At 34.6% G+C, this 18,005-nt stretch overlaps 1 protein-coding gene across 2 annotated transcripts in view; it reads left to right on the top strand.

Moving 5' to 3' along the window:
* The window catches only part of LOC125665693 (integrin alpha-6-like), a 47,148-nt gene that overhangs the window by 4,978 nt on the left and 24,165 nt on the right, over positions 1 to 18,005 (top strand). For both annotated transcript variants that reach the window (XM_048898459.2, XM_048898460.2), the window contains exons 2-8: positions 2,758 to 2,867; positions 3,776 to 3,864; positions 10,454 to 10,618; positions 11,670 to 11,715; positions 13,562 to 13,687; positions 16,200 to 16,407; positions 16,698 to 16,800. In XM_048898459.2, the coding sequence (XP_048754416.2) occupies positions 2,758 to 2,867; positions 3,776 to 3,864; positions 10,454 to 10,618; positions 11,670 to 11,715; positions 13,562 to 13,687; positions 16,200 to 16,407; positions 16,698 to 16,800 (847 nt within the window). The remainder of the gene's footprint in view (positions 1 to 2,757; positions 2,868 to 3,775; positions 3,865 to 10,453; positions 10,619 to 11,669; positions 11,716 to 13,561; positions 13,688 to 16,199; positions 16,408 to 16,697; positions 16,801 to 18,005) is intronic.

Genomic DNA, 18,005 nt, shown 5'->3' on the forward strand with positions numbered 1-18,005 from the left:
TTCAAGCAAATATCACTATTTTTTCCCAATTTGGAAAGACCAGTTCCCCCCTCCCCCTCCGATATCAAGATCTTAAAATAAAAACCTGCTTCATATATGCATTACATGCTGCTAAATCTGTTTTTCATGCACAATGGATGTGTATGAATCAGTCCCACATGTTATTAATTTTCATTAAGATATGAGACCACTAGCACACAGTGGATTTCATTGTTGTGTGTGATTGATAGCTCACGCATCAGGTGCTTGGAATGAAAGGCTTATGTTCCCACAGTGCGATTGACGCATTGTTTTTTGTGACCTATAATCTATACTAACAATGCACTCAGCTTCATGTAGTCTACAATGATGGCAGCATTACGTACTGATGAGATGAGAAGATTCACGTCCAGTGTATGAGTGTTGTACCTATATATCTGTTGTCATCATGTGACAGATCTCCCCCAAAACCAGATCATTGTATTGTTTCATTATCATGAATTGTATGTTAAGTGATTCTCGAGTACAATAACAAAACACTGAAGAAGTGGTATGATGCGAATACTTTTATTAATTGTCAGTTTCCTCATCATATTATAGTACTTGATGTGATTGTATCATATTCAAGACAAGTACATACAAACTAGTGCAGTTTTATTGCCTGACATTGTACTGAATCCATATTCGTTTTGATACAGAAGGAATCCGTAACTTCATGGGTATATGAAGGGCATAGTCTGAATTAAAAAAAAATTCTAACATTGTTGCAAATCAGTATTTTCCCAAAACTGATTGCCCCTCTTAAAATTTTGTGACATATCACAAAGTGAGTCAATTTTTGCGCTTTTCGTGAAAATTGTCAAAAATGTTAACATTTTTTGTCTCATTCTACTGGTATGGAAATCTAGGGCCATGTGTTTGCAACGATTAACATGTGTGTCAATCTGATTGTGATCAATGCATGTGGTCTATAATATACTCAATGAAGTCATACAGGAGTTTGAAATTGGTGATTTTTTGGTCATTTGAATTGAAAAATAAAGTTTCATAAATTCATATATTTGCACATTGCCGTACATTGTAAATTCATAACTCGATCGCTGCTCGAGTTTTGTTGATCTTGCCTATTTACCTAAGTACTTGATTGCCTCCCACATAAATCATTCAAGAAGAACATCATTAAATGATATTTTCTTTACAGCCTTAGTTAAATACAGTAATATACAAGATTGAGTTACAATCAGCAGGATTAAAATTTATTTGTATACACCTGCATAGCAGTCATAGGATTGTGCAGGAAAACCACATATTACACCTGCATTTTCACCACCTACGATTTATATCTTATTGGGGCAGTTCATACGAATTAGAAGAATTAAGATTTTTCATTATTTTGCCAGAACATGTGCCTAAGGAATTTATTTATGTATTATACAGTTCAATGTGCTGTATGTGTATTGGGTGACTGTAAAGTACCAGCAGGGTTTTCTACTACATGTACTCCCAAAGCAATCTAATTATCGCTGTTGACTGGTCAAACGGCACAGATGTGTATTGTTTTTAAGGCAGGGAGGCAATCAGTGTGTGTGATCATACCTCCAATTGTTAGAGAGCTTATCGGGTTTACAATCAGAAGAAACAGAGAGAGGGTAATACAATTAACACTCGAAAGAAACATTCTTCGGAGAAATTCCTCCCATGCTGATGCCTCTTATTGCAGAAGATTAAACTGCTCAGTAATGTGTATAAACTCGAGAGCAAAAACTTTTGATTGATAGAAGAGGTTTTTAAGTGTTTTCAAGTGGGCAGCATGCATATTTAGTGTGTTTAACAGATACACTTACTGATGGAAATAGGAGATAATGTACATGTTTATAAAATGAAGTTGACAAACTGAGTTCTGAAAATGTGACGTACTGGCTGTACAGTCACTTTGAGTGTGATTGCAGATCTAAAACTATAATGCTGTTGGGGATAACAGCACAGCACATTGTTTTACAATATATAACTAGCTGCGATATTCGCACAACACGAACAAGCACCGAGTGCTTAACAATTGTATATCAGTTATATCATTAATATCAAATGTAAGGTTTCTATTACGCAAGGGGTACCAGAGAGTAACGTTAACCGCATGCAAACTGCAATAATTAACATTACACCAATGTATATGATTATGATAAATATTATGTTTTTTTTAATTCAACATTCACACTAATGAATATGAATTCATTAAGATGTGTATATATATATATATATACACACACACACACACACTCACAGGTAGTGATGTGGCCGATTATCGCCGACTTTCGATTGTCGGTCATTATAACTGAAATAATGTCAATTGCCATTTCGAAAATCGTCGATATCTTTATTTTTTTTTAGTAATAGGGATATTAACTATTATAAGAACAAAAATGGCTGACGAAGCTGGAGTGATCCGATAATATAAGAAAAACAAAAGTCTAGAGATAGCAAAATTGAAAGTGTGAGGTAATTTAGGGTAAAAATAAAGTTAATCTAATATATTTATGAATGTCATAAATTTGAAATAAATGAAATTCGATTATTTTTTGATTAATCAATAGAATATAATCCGATTATCGATTAATTTTTTTTTCCTGATGGCCTATCACTACTTACAGACCCTCTGAATGTTTGGTTGTATAGTTATTTCTGTAGTATGTATCAATGGCCTCCATAATAACCAGGCATTCAGAGGACCTGTACATGTAATTCTATAATTTCTCAACTGTTTCCATTCTCTTTTTGTAGTTTGTTAGTTGGAGCCCCAAAATATGTCAGCGGGGGAACATATGCCCCAGGGGGCGTGTATAAATGTGAAATCAACGACAGCCCCAACTGCATCATCATCAACGATATAGGTAAAGACAGAGTGTTGTTTTATGTTACATTTTTATTATATACTTTCAATTTCATCTCTTCGTTTTTCTTTAAAAGTTTGCGGGCATATATCACACGATATATGCCCGGAAACATTCCGGCCCGCAAACATTACGTCACAATCAAATTTCTACGCCGTTAATTTTCAAATTTTTCGTGTTTTTCATCTTTTAATCAGTTAAACCGATAAAGTTATTGTTAAAAATAAAATTATTGTTAGTTTCTAAATGAAATTGAAAGTATATAATAAAAAGGTTATAGACTTTGTATGGGAAATATGACGACCTCGTTTTTTGTCGCGAACGGACCTCGCAAGCTCGGTCCGTCTACGCGCCAAAAAACTCGGTCGTCATATTTTCCCATACAAAGTCTATAACCTATAAGTATAGACTGCAATGATGCATGTAAACTAGATTGGACATGCATGTAACATCAACAACATATATAATATGTTTTAAAAATTGACAGATATTGGGTATTTTTTAAGGGAAGAATTAAAATTCTTGCTTTGGTAAGGGGCCAAAATCTATATATAATTGTCATAAATGATATTCTAAAAGGAAAAAGATGTGTTGAGACAAACTTATTGTACCAAGTACAATGAATGTCGGAGGAATATATCTGATCATCAATAGGAAGGAAATGCTGTACTTAGTGAGATATATTGAAATATTTTGTAAAACTTGATGACCTCTTTAACGTACAAAAATGTATGCAACATACATGTGTATGTAATATATCATACCCAAAAATAACTGATAGATATAAACCTAATCCCTATATATGTAAATAAAGGTTAGAACATGTAAATGAAACTTAAAATTTTACAAAATAATGGGCACTTTACCCCCTAATTTACTATAAATTATGAATAGATTTAATTTTATAGAATCTGTATTCGTTGAGAATGATCCAGAAATGACCAATGACCAGTGGATGGGAGGCACAGTGAGAAGTTCTGGTAGTGGAATAGCCCTGGTAAGTACCGGTACTATTATCAGGTCACCTGAATTCATTCAGGTGACCTATTGCTATCTGTTTTTGTCCGTCGTCGTGCGTTAACATTTGAACATTTTCAGCTTCTTCTCTGAAACCCCTGAACCAATTTCAACCAATTTTGGCATATAGCATCTGTGGGTGGAGGGGAACAAAAATTGTGAAATTCGTGGTCCCTGCCCCCCTGGGGCCTGAGGGGTGGGGCAAAAACCATCAAAATGAGTGTAATTTTAAAAAATCTTCTTCTTTACTCCTGGACATCAAGAAGCCAAACTGTGGGCATAATTATAATGAGCGTTGAGCCCTCTACCAAAATTGTGAAATTCATGGCCCCTGGGGCAGGGGTTCTTGTGTTAGGGTGGGGCTCTATTGGTCATATAGTGAAAATGTAGAAATTCTTTGAAAATCTTCTCTGTCTCTGGGTATTAAGTAGACAAACTAATAGCATGGTAATGATGAGCAAGGATGCCTCTTTATACCCCCCGCAACAAGTTGTGGGGGGTATACTGGAATCAGGTTATCCGTCCGTCCGTCTGTAGACGCAATGGTTTCCGGGCTCTAAAGCATTATCCTTTCCACCTACCATCACCATATCGTATATATGGACTACCCATGGGATGAAGATGTTCCCTATCGATTTTGGGGTCAAAAGGTCAAAGGTCAAGCACACTGGACATCGAAGTAGCAATATGGTTTCCGGGCTCTAAAACATTATCCTTTCCACCTACATTCACCATATCATATATATGGACTACCCATGGGATGAAGATGATGAAGATGATCCCTATCGATTTTGGGGTCAAAAGGTCAAAGGTCAAGCGCACTGGACATTGAAGTAGCAATATGGTTTCCGGGCTCTAAAGCGTTATCCTTTCCACCTACAGTCACCATATCATACATATGGACTACCCATGGGATGAAGATGTTCCCTATCGATTTTGGGGTCAAAAGGTCAAAGGTCATGCGCACTGGACATCGAAGTAGCAACACTCAGAAAAGAGGTAGTTTATACCTATTACCAACACCCTTTGGGAGATTGGGGTAAGCGGGGGGTATTCTTAGTGAGCATTGCTCACAGTACCTCTTGTTAAAAATTGTGAAATTCATGGCCCCTGGATCAGGGGTTCTGGTGCTAAGGTGGGGCTCTATAAGTCATATAGTGAAAATGCATTATTTCTTTGAAAATCTTCTTCTCTGTCCTTGGGTATTAAGTAGACAAACCAATAGCATGGTTATGATGAGCAAGGATGCCTCTTTCAAAATTGTGAAATTCATGGCCCCTGGGTCAGGGGTTCTGGTATTAGGGTGGGGCCCTATTAATCATATAGTGAAAATGCATTTTATTTCTTTGAAAATCTTCTCCTCTACTGCTGGGTATTAAGTAGACAAACTAATAGTATGATAATGATGATCAAGGATGCTTCTTTCAAAACTGAAATTTATGGCCCCTGGGTCAGGGGTTCTGGTGCAAAGGCGGGGCTGACCACATAGCTATTCAATGTTTCTTCCATCCAAAAGTAAAATTCTTATATTTAAACACAAACCTAATTCAAACATTGAAAGGTTGTTACATGATACTCAGGTGACCTATAAGGCCCTTGGGCCTCTTGTATCAATGTACTTGTAGTGGAATTTATGATATAGCTCTGGTAATTATAAAGTACCACTTATAATGACCATGGTTACTGGTATCAAAATGAACTTTGATAAATCATTTATTATGAAGTCGATAATATAAAAACCTTAAATTACCAATTAATGTGTTTTAGGAGGAAGGTGTTTTGTAACCTAAGATGTTGTGAAAACTTTGTTAGTTGTTAGTTGATGCATATTGATGTTTGTACTTAATTATCTCCCCTGGGGGTGGGGATATTCAAATCTCAAATTGTGTTAACTTTTTTTAGCAAAATTTTCTGACCGGGGGGGGGGGTGTTCCAACCCCCAGAATCTCCCCTTTTGTTTGGATCCGCCACTGGTGAGCCATCTTTAGGGAGATCCAAACTTCAACACTGATACATATATATATGAGTTGCGTCAAGCGAAAAGGGACCTTCGTGACATGCTTAGAATAACGTCACAATCGATCCTAAAAGTAACGTTGTTACAGCCGACAGTTACCGAAAAAAAAAATCTGAACGCGAAAAAAGAAGAATTTTTAGCAGAGAAAATACCATGCAGCAAACGCCATGGATAGGCAGGTAATGTATTATATTTAGCTTAATAACACCTAATTAGTCATTTAAATTGTGTTTCACATGTGTCCCCAAAATTATCCGTTTTTTGCATGGAAGGTAGCATTTGCCTAGTCTGGCTAAATGATTCTTACGTAACAAGGAGTCTACAGTAAGCAGCTTGTGTGTATAGGCCTATATTAAGTGACATGATGCAAATAATAAATCTGATGTAAACAATGTACAAACCACAGTCGGTGACGATGGAAAGGAAACTAAAAGTACTTGCAATAGGCCTAGTCTTGTATTAAATTAATGTTTACAAACAGACGATATTATGTGCACCGACGCGATGTCGGCGCTGCACCGAACATTGCGTTGATGATAAAAGATGTAGAGCAAGTGTAAGAACGGGAAAACATGCATAATCAATGGATAGACTTATAGAACTATTGAATATAAAGTTTATTAATCAAAAGATTTGACCACAGTTAAATCCTTTATCTATTCTTCTTTTCCTAATATATTTTATCTTATTTTCTCTATGGTGTTCACAAAGTCAACTTGGTTGTGAGGTAGCGTTCTCGACTGCCAAGCGGGCGGTCTGGGTTCAATTCTCTTAGCGACTGCGCAATTTTTTCTATTTTATTTTTTTTGGAGTGCAATTTTTTTTCTAATAATTTATCTTTTTAAGTTCACTCATTATTTTATTTTTCAAAGGTAATATAAACATTATTAGATGTAGTCTTAAGGCCAAAAAAAAAAAAAAAAATATATATAGAGGTCTATAGGGCCTATATGTTGGTTTCCACTTTCATCTCAAAAATTTTAAGGGTCGGTAGGTATGCAGTGGTTTTTTAATTTTTTATTTTATAGGTTGAATAATTTTCTAATGATTTAGTATTCTACTATGCATAAAATAAAGTGATTATTTAGTAATCAAATAAAATTTATATGATGAATCAATACATTTCTTCACTTTCCTGTAAACAAATACTGTTTCTGTGTTTTGGAATCTGTCTAGTATTAGTGCATAATAAATATAACTTGATAAATAAGTCAATAAATAAACTCTTGTTGTAGTGATGACATTTGCAAAATCTGTGAGAATGGGAAAAAAAATGTGTTAGGGTCGGCAGAAATTTTTAGGGTAGGTATGGAAAGTGGAAGCCAACATATATATATATATATATATATTATTTTTTTTTTGGCCTAAGCATTGTTTATAGTATCAATTTTCAGAGGATGTTACTCTATCAAATGAATTATTTTTTCACATAATTTAAACAATGATTTCTTTTGAATTGATTTTACATACACTTCAAAATTGCTGTAGTTAAAGCCATTCACAATTTAAAAATCCAAATATATATATTTTAAACGTTATTACTAAATATATGGTGTTGCCAAAAGAAAGCTGATTTTTATAACTATGAAATAGGCCTACTCTAAAATCAACATAAAACAAATTTAAAGTAAAAGAATTAGATGAACAAATACACGCATTAGATTGGCATTTTTTTAAACAATCCAATATATCCTAATCACTCTACACATTAATTTTGTATTGACACACACCCAGTAAATAATAATAATAAAAAATACAGTATGGGGCTGTTGTCTTTTTTTGTTTTGTTTTTATTAATAACAATATTTATTCGCCATTCATACCTATCCATTTCAAAGGGTCGAAGACATTACCAGTGTTGATGTGTGATTTCCTATATATTTAATGTTATATATCTGTGGCAGGGAAAATATTCATTATAACATGTTATTTATAGATAGATCATTAAAATTTTGAAAATGAAACGAAATTATTTGTTGCTCCAACATTGAGGATTTAATTTTGATTAGATAGCTCCAGCATTATATCAGCTGGCAAATATGCTCCGACCTGGAAATGTATTATTTCAATACAATTATTTCATTTTGTGTGAAATTTGATCAAAGAAAATATAAAATATTTCTAATGCAAAAGATTCAAAGGACAATTCGTAGCATGAACAACATATATGATACATTGTACTGGCATATTAATGCAGGATTTTAAATTGTTTGGTGATTTTGAACAAAAAATTATGACACATACTAAAAAAAATCTAGAGTAGATATACTGCTTCTTTATATGCTTTATCTTTTACTGTGTGCACTATTTTTTTAAAACAAAACTTTGATATAAAATTAATAGATCATACAAATCGAATCTATACCTAATTACATGCTTTAATACCAGCTTTAGACAACTTGATTGACGAATTCCTAACTCGTCATAAATCAATTCCTGAATCTGCACCATCTGATGAGGAGAATAGTGATTTGGACATAAGACATTCAATCGACAGAGCCCACAATGAGGATCTCGGGAAGAAAATAAGGAAATTTGGCAAAACCTTTGCACAGAAAACAGCGATGAAAACAGCGTGCAATGGATATAATGTCATGTAGAGTTTGAAAGAAAAAGTATTTAAAAAATCTTGCACATGTGGAGAGAACTGTCTAGGTCATGACAATTCAAAAGAAGTACAAAATTCCATCTTGACTACCAATGAATTATCAAAAGAGAGAGATATGATTATTTTTGGTAAACTTTCAGAGTTTTGGCAGCAGTACACTTTTTTTTCAGTTTTTTGCAGGACCACAATGGAAACTAGCTATATGCTAATTTGTGTCATCCTGGATAAATAAAGGCTATTATTACAGTGTGAAGTCTTTTTCGGGTCATAGATGTTGTGGGAAGTCCAACATCTTCATCATAAGTATAAACTAATGATGCAGACAAATATTCTTGTATTTCTTTAAAACTTAAGTTTGAGTTTTCTTTTATTTGAGCAGTCAAAATTTGAGTAAAATCTCAACCTTAAGTCGAAGTTTCGACATATGAAAGTTTTCTTTGAGAAATCCAGGTGAGATTTCATGAAAGTGGTATGACTGGAAGACATTTACCATTACCTTGAATTCTGCTTCTGAATCATGTCCGTCAAAGGCATACGAAAAATACAACTTACAAGACCTCAAATTTTCATCTCCAGGTTTGCATGGCGGATTGTCTACATATGAATGTCAATATATTTGATGTGATAGTTCTATATAGGGTAGTATTAAGATTCCATATCCATGGTTTACTCGTAATATTTGTACAACTGTCGTTTTGGAATACTTCATAGATCAATCTATACACAGTGAAGCAGTTTGTTAAGAGTGGTGCAGAAGATACACAGAGAAAATTCATTCTGCTGAAGCCCACCATCGGACCTGAGGACTTAATGCCTGACAATCCTCCGAGCGGATTGCCTTTGGAGCGATGCTACCTGTTCCGCATGGTCCGTGACCCAAACAAGGATACCACGCACTTGTCCAAATGTTGAAGAGTGATGATGGTGGAATTCTGTTGTTGATGATTTATAATACTCATTTTTCTTGTCCATAATTGATCACTATTTCAGAAATCAACTTAGCATTGTTTATATAGTCATTAAAATGGTCACCAGTGGTATAGTCTTTAATTACATTTGATAAAATTCATTTGCATTGAATATTTAAGTCTTTGTTTTCTTTACAATGATGTTCCAACGATATTGACGTTATATAACGTTATCAAATGATTTATAACGTTATCTCAGGATCAATGCATGCATTTCAAATCAGTATTACTATGGGTTAGGTGTAACGTTCAAGGTAAACTTTGGTATCAAAATAATCAGGAAGATATGTGCTTTCAGAAAATAATAAAAACCCAGTTTTGAAAATATTGTCCCGAAGGCCCCTTTTCGCTTGATGCAACTCATATCTGATATACAAATATGGCTATTGACAATGTTATATAGGCAATTCCTATTGTGTCGTGTCAGGCTGCTAGGTCCTACCTGTTGATAATCCAATGACATTTACGCTGACAGAAGGCTACAAGAAAGATAAAGTGCTTTCTAGTGGATATTGATAAACACTTGCATATGCTGGGCAAGTTCTGTTGTATTTTTGCTCAATTGATTTCATACTTCACATGTAACATTGTTATCAAGAGAAGAATAACCTAATACTATTGATTTTGGGGTGAAAAGGTCAAGTTTACTATGGGACTTTATAGGAAAAAACTTGCATAAATCTACTGATTGGCAATGCCTATATAGCTACTAAGTTAAGATAATTAATGGGAAATGTTTGATCTATGACTGTAGAAAACAGAAACTTGATAACAGTTGTAGCTCAGGTGCATACTTGATAACCCAACCTAGCATTGCTTCATATCCGAGTGACAAACCCCCCACACATTAGGGTACAGTTTGAAGTTATGAATTATGAGCCAACTAAGAAACATTACTTTGTTTTAGATACTATAATGAAAGCGATTCATGTTCACGGTATATTGACTATTGAAAGCCCTTTCTTATTTTCTGTAGGCCTGTGCTTATCGATACAAAGAGAATTACAATCCATTGGGAAGGTGTGCTTCTTTATCAAACAAACTAGAGCCAGATCGAGAAATACGCCAATGTGAGGACGACGGACTGGAGAATGAGGGGACGTCATATTGTCAGTCCGGGGCTGCCGCCAGTGTTATGAGTGTAAGTATCATCTGTCACCATGGAAACCGCTAAAATACAGTCTTGAGTATTGTCTTTCACCATGGTAATGCTGTTTGATACATATTGGCTTGGTAACGATCATCACTAAATGAAAGAAATTGATTTACTGTGTAGAATAAAAGGCACATGTAACTTCTATAGATTGCCATTCAGTCATCAGCTTTAGCTTGTGTTTTCTAAATAATTTGAATGTTCAGTTCACATTCTCTCTATTCATATTGATATTTAAAACAATTATTTTTTAAATTAATTTCATCGACATATATACGTGGGGTGTTGCTAAAAATGCAGAATGAAAAACGGATTGGAAAAAACAAAATTATATCTGTAATAGTTATAAGTACGAAAAATGTTTCACTTTGATCATTGTTCTTGTTAGATATATACGTATGTAAAATACTTTATTTTGGCTGATTTTCTTCTCGGGTATACATACAAAAAATATTTTACTTTGAACGTCTCCTTGTCAAGTATACATTTGAAAAATACTTTTACTATATAGAACTATCTTTGAGAGCTCTGAAACTTTAGATTTGTTTACGAGAAAGGTTGGCTGGATTTTCAGTCATATTTTCCCATTCATCATTTTTAAGCTTATTTTGTCATGGAAACATGAATAACAGTGAATAATTAACTGCAATAGCTGCAAGTTTCTTATATACAAGTGTGGGAGGTTGAAGTAATGATAGTATAGACAACGAAGAATCCATTACAGGTCATTTTATCTCTGACGATTTTTACCACCACCTCCTGAATTAGGTGGATTAATTAATTATTTACATGCAACACAACATCTTTCCATGTTTTCAACAATTAAAAAGCAATCTTACATCTTAATGTGTTTTAGGAGGAAGGTGTTTTGTAACCAAAGATGTGAAAACTTTGTTAGTTGTTAGTTGATGCATATTATGCAATCTTACATGTTTAAAGATGTAATCATTTTCAGTTCTTCTGTACTTTCTACATTTTAGCAACACCCTCGTACATGTAATAGCCATGATAGTGAGTAGCTGTTGTTGTTGATTTTTAGGATGAGGAAATAGTTCTGGGAGCTCCTGGGTCTGTGGATTGGACAGGTAATTAGCACATGAGGGTTAATTACAGTCACCAGTTAATTACAGAATTTCATGAGGAGGCTGTGAAATACGATATGTGCTGGGGAATGCCAGGGTTTAAAGTTTGCATTGCTGGTCATCAATCATTGAGGTGAAGAACAGAGTAATTTAGACCCAATGAAAGCCATTGGTTAATAGGATTGGCTGTCCAGAAACATTCTATTTGTATACAACAGAGCCAGGTTACAATTCTTACAATCATTGATGCTAGCATTATATTCTTAAAGAGGATGTCTAGAACAGTTTCATTACAGAGTGTAGGAAGTCGACTGATTTCTATGGAAAATATTTATAATGGACAGCACATTTAGAAATCTTGTCAGGAGATCTTTATTACGTAAAGCAATATGCATGTAAATATTCCCTGTCTGCATCTGTATATAATACCCAGCACCAATAAATATAATCGTATCGATTTCCTTATTGTGATATTAACTTTTTGTAGCTCAGCAATGGTCAATAATAAGTTCATATTCATTTTTATCATGTAATCCTCCCAGTACCTTTTCTTTGATTAAGGAGAAATACTGTGGTTTGTTTAGATTTTCAACACAGTTTTGTTGATGATAAGTGATTTTATGGAGAGGAAGTTGAAATGTATTAATTTCTGTATTTATTGTAGCCTTAGAATTGTATATGTAAATTATTGAACATTTGTTTTAAATTTGCGATCTACCACAATCACGAAAACAACAAGAAATGTTATATACATAGTGAGTCAGCTGATGAAATTAACATGGTGTGTATATATATATATATATATATATGCATATATTAAAAGAAATAGAATAAACAGTACACACAGTTAAAAATTTAACGCAAGCGCTTTCATTTTATAATCCTCAGGCGTTACATTTTAAAATAGTTTTGAAATGGTTTGACATCATAAAGGCGTCATAACATTTCACGTACATAACAGCGTCATAAGCGAATGAAGGGAAAAGGATTTTACGTTAAGCATATTATGACGTCATAGATAATAACAGTAAACATATTTTACAGTAAGCTATTGAGAGCCGGTTTTAAAGTCTTAATAAAGTGTATATATATATATATGCTAGCTGTTGTACGTGTTCATACTTTGCTATTGCCACGGTAATCAGTGATAAAGAAGCTGGTTTAGCATGCTCGGGAAACTTGCTAATATTGATTTTTCTCTGCATTTTTCTTAATACTTTGTCTACAATGCAGTGTGATTATGGTAATGATTTTGCAATTTCAAGAAATATTTCGATGAAATCATGATTCGCGATTCTAGATATACATCATGTATTCTTTTCCAAAACATATCAACCAACTTTCATGTAGAAGAAAAATGTACTGGAATAAATTCCGAACCCTAGATTCTGGTATCTGCTACTATTACTAACAGTATCAAATGTTATATAAATTCTCGATCAAACTTTTCATATCTACATCACCGGGTGTGTTATTAGTTGTATTAAACATATTTCTAGGTCAGGTATTTTGAATTTACATTTCTAGAAGTATTTTTGTTCAAATTTAAATCATGAAGAATAATTTTGTTGCATACATGTATATTCTTAGGTGAGATTTCTCGTATTTACAACACAGGGAGTATTTTTGTTAATATTTTCAATTGGTGTATTTTTAGGTAAGCTTTTATCGTATTTACATCCCGGGGAGTATTTTTGTGAATTTTTGGGGTGTATTTTTAGGTCAGCTTTTATCGTATTTACATCCCGGGGAGTATTTTTGTGAATTTTTTGGATGTATTTTTAGATCATCTTTTATCGTATTTACATCACGGGGAGTATTTTTGTGAATTTTTTGGGTGTATTTTTAGGTCAGCTTTCTCGTATTTACATTACGGGGAGTATTTTTGACACCTCGAGAGACAAGGCCTGGAGTCGCAGCTATGTGTACCATGTGACAGACAGACCCCCGGCAACTGATAAACACTCATATATGGGTAAGTACTGCTGTACATAGCATATCAACATTGGTTGAGGGTCCCTGAGAACGTTCTATTCTTAAAAATGACCCAGTTTAATAACAGACAAAAATTGTCCTTTGTGTGTGCAAACTTGCGAGAAGACCAAAATTATTCTAGCAACATGTATTAAGGGAGCTCCTGCAAGCTTCAACATTGATATATAATATCTGATATATTGATATATCTATTGATAATCAATGTGATATAGGTAATTTGTATTGTGTCACGTGTCAGGTTGTTCCACTGGATAGTCACCTAATGATGTGTGCACTGACAGAAGGGTATATAGAAGTTAATTAGCTTTCTAGTGGATGTTGATAAACACTTGCATATTGGCAAATTCTATTGTATCTTGGAAATGAGGCACCTAGCTTTTGATGTAAACATTTGTGTATAATATATGAGTGAGGTTTGTTGTATTGCAGCACACAAGCCCCCCCCCCCCCCCCCCCCCCCCACACACACACACACACACACTAACTACCACCACCACCACTAGCTATGGAGCAAACTCTCACTCATGTAATGGATATAATTCCTGCAATAAATGGAATTATTATTTATAAAGGCTTGTTCTTCATACAGATCAGCTTTATATGTATATTATGTATTTTTGAGTGGATAGAAGTTCCTCGATCAGGCACTGTAAAATGCCAACTGGGGATGAATATCAATGCTCCGTGAAATTATTGACTCAGTTTAGGGATAAAAACTAGAATTCATTATTTTATCAAATCATTTTATGATTGCATGACATAGTGCTTTTTTTTAAACATCCATAGTTGATGGTTGTTTACTAATAGTTATATTGAGGATTTGTGTTAAGTTAAGCGTGCACTAAACTAGAATTTTCAGCAAGTGTATAATAGCTATCATATTTAAATATGCATGCAGCTTTATTTTTATTTTTTGATAGAATATAAACAATGATAGGGATTTAATTGCACCTGAATCATGGCAAGGCATGGTACTACAGTTTATGACTAAAGAAACGACTGGGTTTCGTCAGAGAATATGACAGCAATATTTCAAAATAAAATGTACTGAATAAATCAGGTGGTGGTGAGAATCATTATATTTCATGTCGCTATTATAATTACGTCATGTTAATAATTATACCCCCCGCAACAAGTTGTGGGGGGGGTATACTGGAATCAGGTTGTCCGTCTGTCCGTCCGTCCGTCCGTCTGTAGACGCAATGGTTTCCGGACTCTAAAGCATTATCCTTTCCACCTACCGTCACCATATCATATATATGGACTACCCATGGGATGAAGATGTTCCCTATCGATTTTGGGGTCAAAAGGTCAAAGGTCAAGCGCACTGGACATTGAAGTAGCAATATGGTTTCCGGGCTCTAAAGCGTTATCCATTCCACCTACAGTCACCATATCATATATATGGACTACCCATGGAATGAAGATGTTCCCTATCGATTTTGGGGTCAAAAGGTCAAAGGTCAAGTGCACTGGACATTGAAGTAGCAATATGGTTTCCGGGCTCTAAAGCGTTATCCTTTCCACCTACAGTCACCATATCATACATATGGACTACCCATGGGATGAAGATGTTCCCTATCGATTTTGGGGTCAAAAGGTCAAAGGTCACGTGCACTGGACATCGAAGTAGCAATATGGTTTGGTTTGTCATGCCATTTGTTTTTTACACTCAGAAAAGAGGTAGTTTATACCTATTACCAACACCCTTTGGGAGATTGGGGTAAGCGGGGGGTATTCTTAGTGAGCATTGCTCACAGTACCTCTTGTTTCATCCTGTTTGGTAGTTTTCTCGGTGTGTATAAAATACAATACTGGGTAGAGAAGACAGGCGGAAAATATTGATGTTTGATGACGTTACTGTGCACCGTGGACCAAGACAGTTTTTTGTCGATTTAGAAATGACACCTCTACAGGCTTTTAGAAATGCTTGCAATGCTGACCATCAAAAAACTGTACAAGGTTGTCTGTTTAGCTAGATGGGTTAAGAACACTGTCCTTACCTTACGAAAACTTCAGAATGTCACGTGTGTTTACAAGATGGGTCTCTCACCTGATTACGGAGGATTAAATGGCAGCTGGAGTACGTGAATTAGTAAATCGGTGTAAGACTGATCCAACTTAGCAGATTTATCACAGCATAGTACTTTTAACATTATCATCATTGTTGTGCTGTAAGATGATACCACATATAAGTCATTTTTTTGTTGTTGTTGATTTAAGCCTGATGTATCTATTTGAAATTTGCTATGTATAATGAAGAATAAAGAAAATTTTTAATTTTTCAACACAGCATTGATTATTTTTTGCTCTTGACAACCTGTCCACGATTTTACTGGACATCCCTTGTATGTATTTGATGGTAAAACTTGTTTACTTTTATTTTACCGGACATCCCTCATATGTATTTGATAGTAAAACTTGTTTACTTTTATTTTACCGGACATCCCTTGTATGTATTTGATAGTAAAACTTGTTCACTTTTATTGCAGGTTATTCTGTAGTATCGGGTCAATTCCGGGGATACACTGGCCGAGTTTACATCGGAGGTGCCCCAAGGTCCAACTCCACTGGTCAAGTGGTCATCTACAGGAAAAGCAACAGTAATCTAGTGTACTACAAACAAAGCATCATTAGCGGTACCATGGCATTCTCTGCGTTTGGAAGCGATCTGGCGGCGGTGGATTTTGACAATGATGGGTAGGCCGACATGCTCAAAGAAATGATATCTTGAATAATAATTGTATCACCTCGTTAAATCGGAGTAAACTAAACTCCTGATGGTAAAGAAAGGTCTACTCGTTCAATCGGATGTTAAAAGGTATAGCAAGGAATGCTGTGTAATGGTCACTGCACATAAATTCCAGAATAATTTTTCTTTAAAAAGAAGAAAAAGAAAAGAAATTGTTGGAGTTATGGGATTGATCACTGAACGTTATCTTCACCTTTTGTTGATTATAAACAACACTTTTTCTCTTGTTTGTTTACAGCTTTGATGACTTGATTGTCGGATGTCCACTGTATACAAAAACAGATGTCTCAACAAATATGTTTGCTGGAGGAGCAATCTATGTTTACAACAGTAAAGCACAGGTAAATCTCTCAGTCCTATAGATATTACAACAGTAAAGCACAGGTAAATCTCTCAGTCCTATAGATATTACAACAGTAAAGCACAGGTAAATCTCTCAGTCCTATAGATATTGCAATCAGCAAATCACAGGTAAATCTATCAGTCCTATAGATATTACAATCAGCAAATCTCCAGTAAATCTCTCAGTCCTATAGATATTGCAATCAGCAAATCTCCAGTTATTCTCTCAGTCCTGTAGATATTACAATCAGCAAATCTCCAGTAATTCTCTCAGTCCTGTAGATATTACAATCAGCAAATCTCCAGTAATTCTCTCAGTCCTATAGATATTGCAATCAGCAAATCTCCAGTAATTCTCAGTCCTATAGATATTACAATCAGCAAATCTCCAGTAATTCCCTCAGTCCTATAGATATTACAATCAGCAAATCTCCAGTAATTCTCTGTCCTATAGATATTGCAATCAGCAAATCTCCAGTAATTCTCTCAGTCCTATAGATATTGCATTCAGCAAATCTCCAGTAATTCTCTGTCCTATAGATATTGCAATCAGCAAATCTCCAGTAATTCTCTCAGTCCTATAGATATTGCAATCAGCAAATCTCCAGTAAATCTCTCAGTCCTATAGATATTGCAATCAGCAAATCTCCAGTAATTCTCTCAGTCCTATAGAAATCTCCAGTAATTCTCTCAGTCCTATAGAAATGTCCAGTAATTCTCTCAGTCCTATAGATATTGCAATCAGCAAATCTCCAGTAATTCTCTCAGTCCTGTAGGTATTGCATTCAGCAAATCTCCAGTAATTCTCTCAGTCCTATAATTATTACAATCAGTAAATTTTGATGTAATTATTTTAATCAGTAAATATCAATGATAAATTATTGCAATCAGTAAATGTCAGTGATATAATTATTACAATCAATAGATATCAGTGATGTTTTACAACCAGTCATTCTCAGTGATATATTTATTATATCATTAAATGTTTAGTAATCCTCAGATATATAAACCAGTTGAATGCAGTCAGTAATGGCCTGTTTTGATCGTCTTGTTTACTATTTTGATTGTCAGTTGAATGCAGTCAGTAAGCCTGTTTTGATCATCTTGTTTACTATTTTGATTGTCTTGTTTACTATTTTGATTGGCAGTTGAATGTGGTCAGTAAGCCTGTTTCGATCGTCTTGTTTACTATTTTGATTGGCAG

This window comes from Ostrea edulis, chromosome 10, assembly GCF_947568905.1.
Source record: "Ostrea edulis chromosome 10, xbOstEdul1.1, whole genome shotgun sequence".
Taxonomy (NCBI): Eukaryota; Metazoa; Mollusca; class Bivalvia; order Ostreida; family Ostreidae; genus Ostrea; species Ostrea edulis.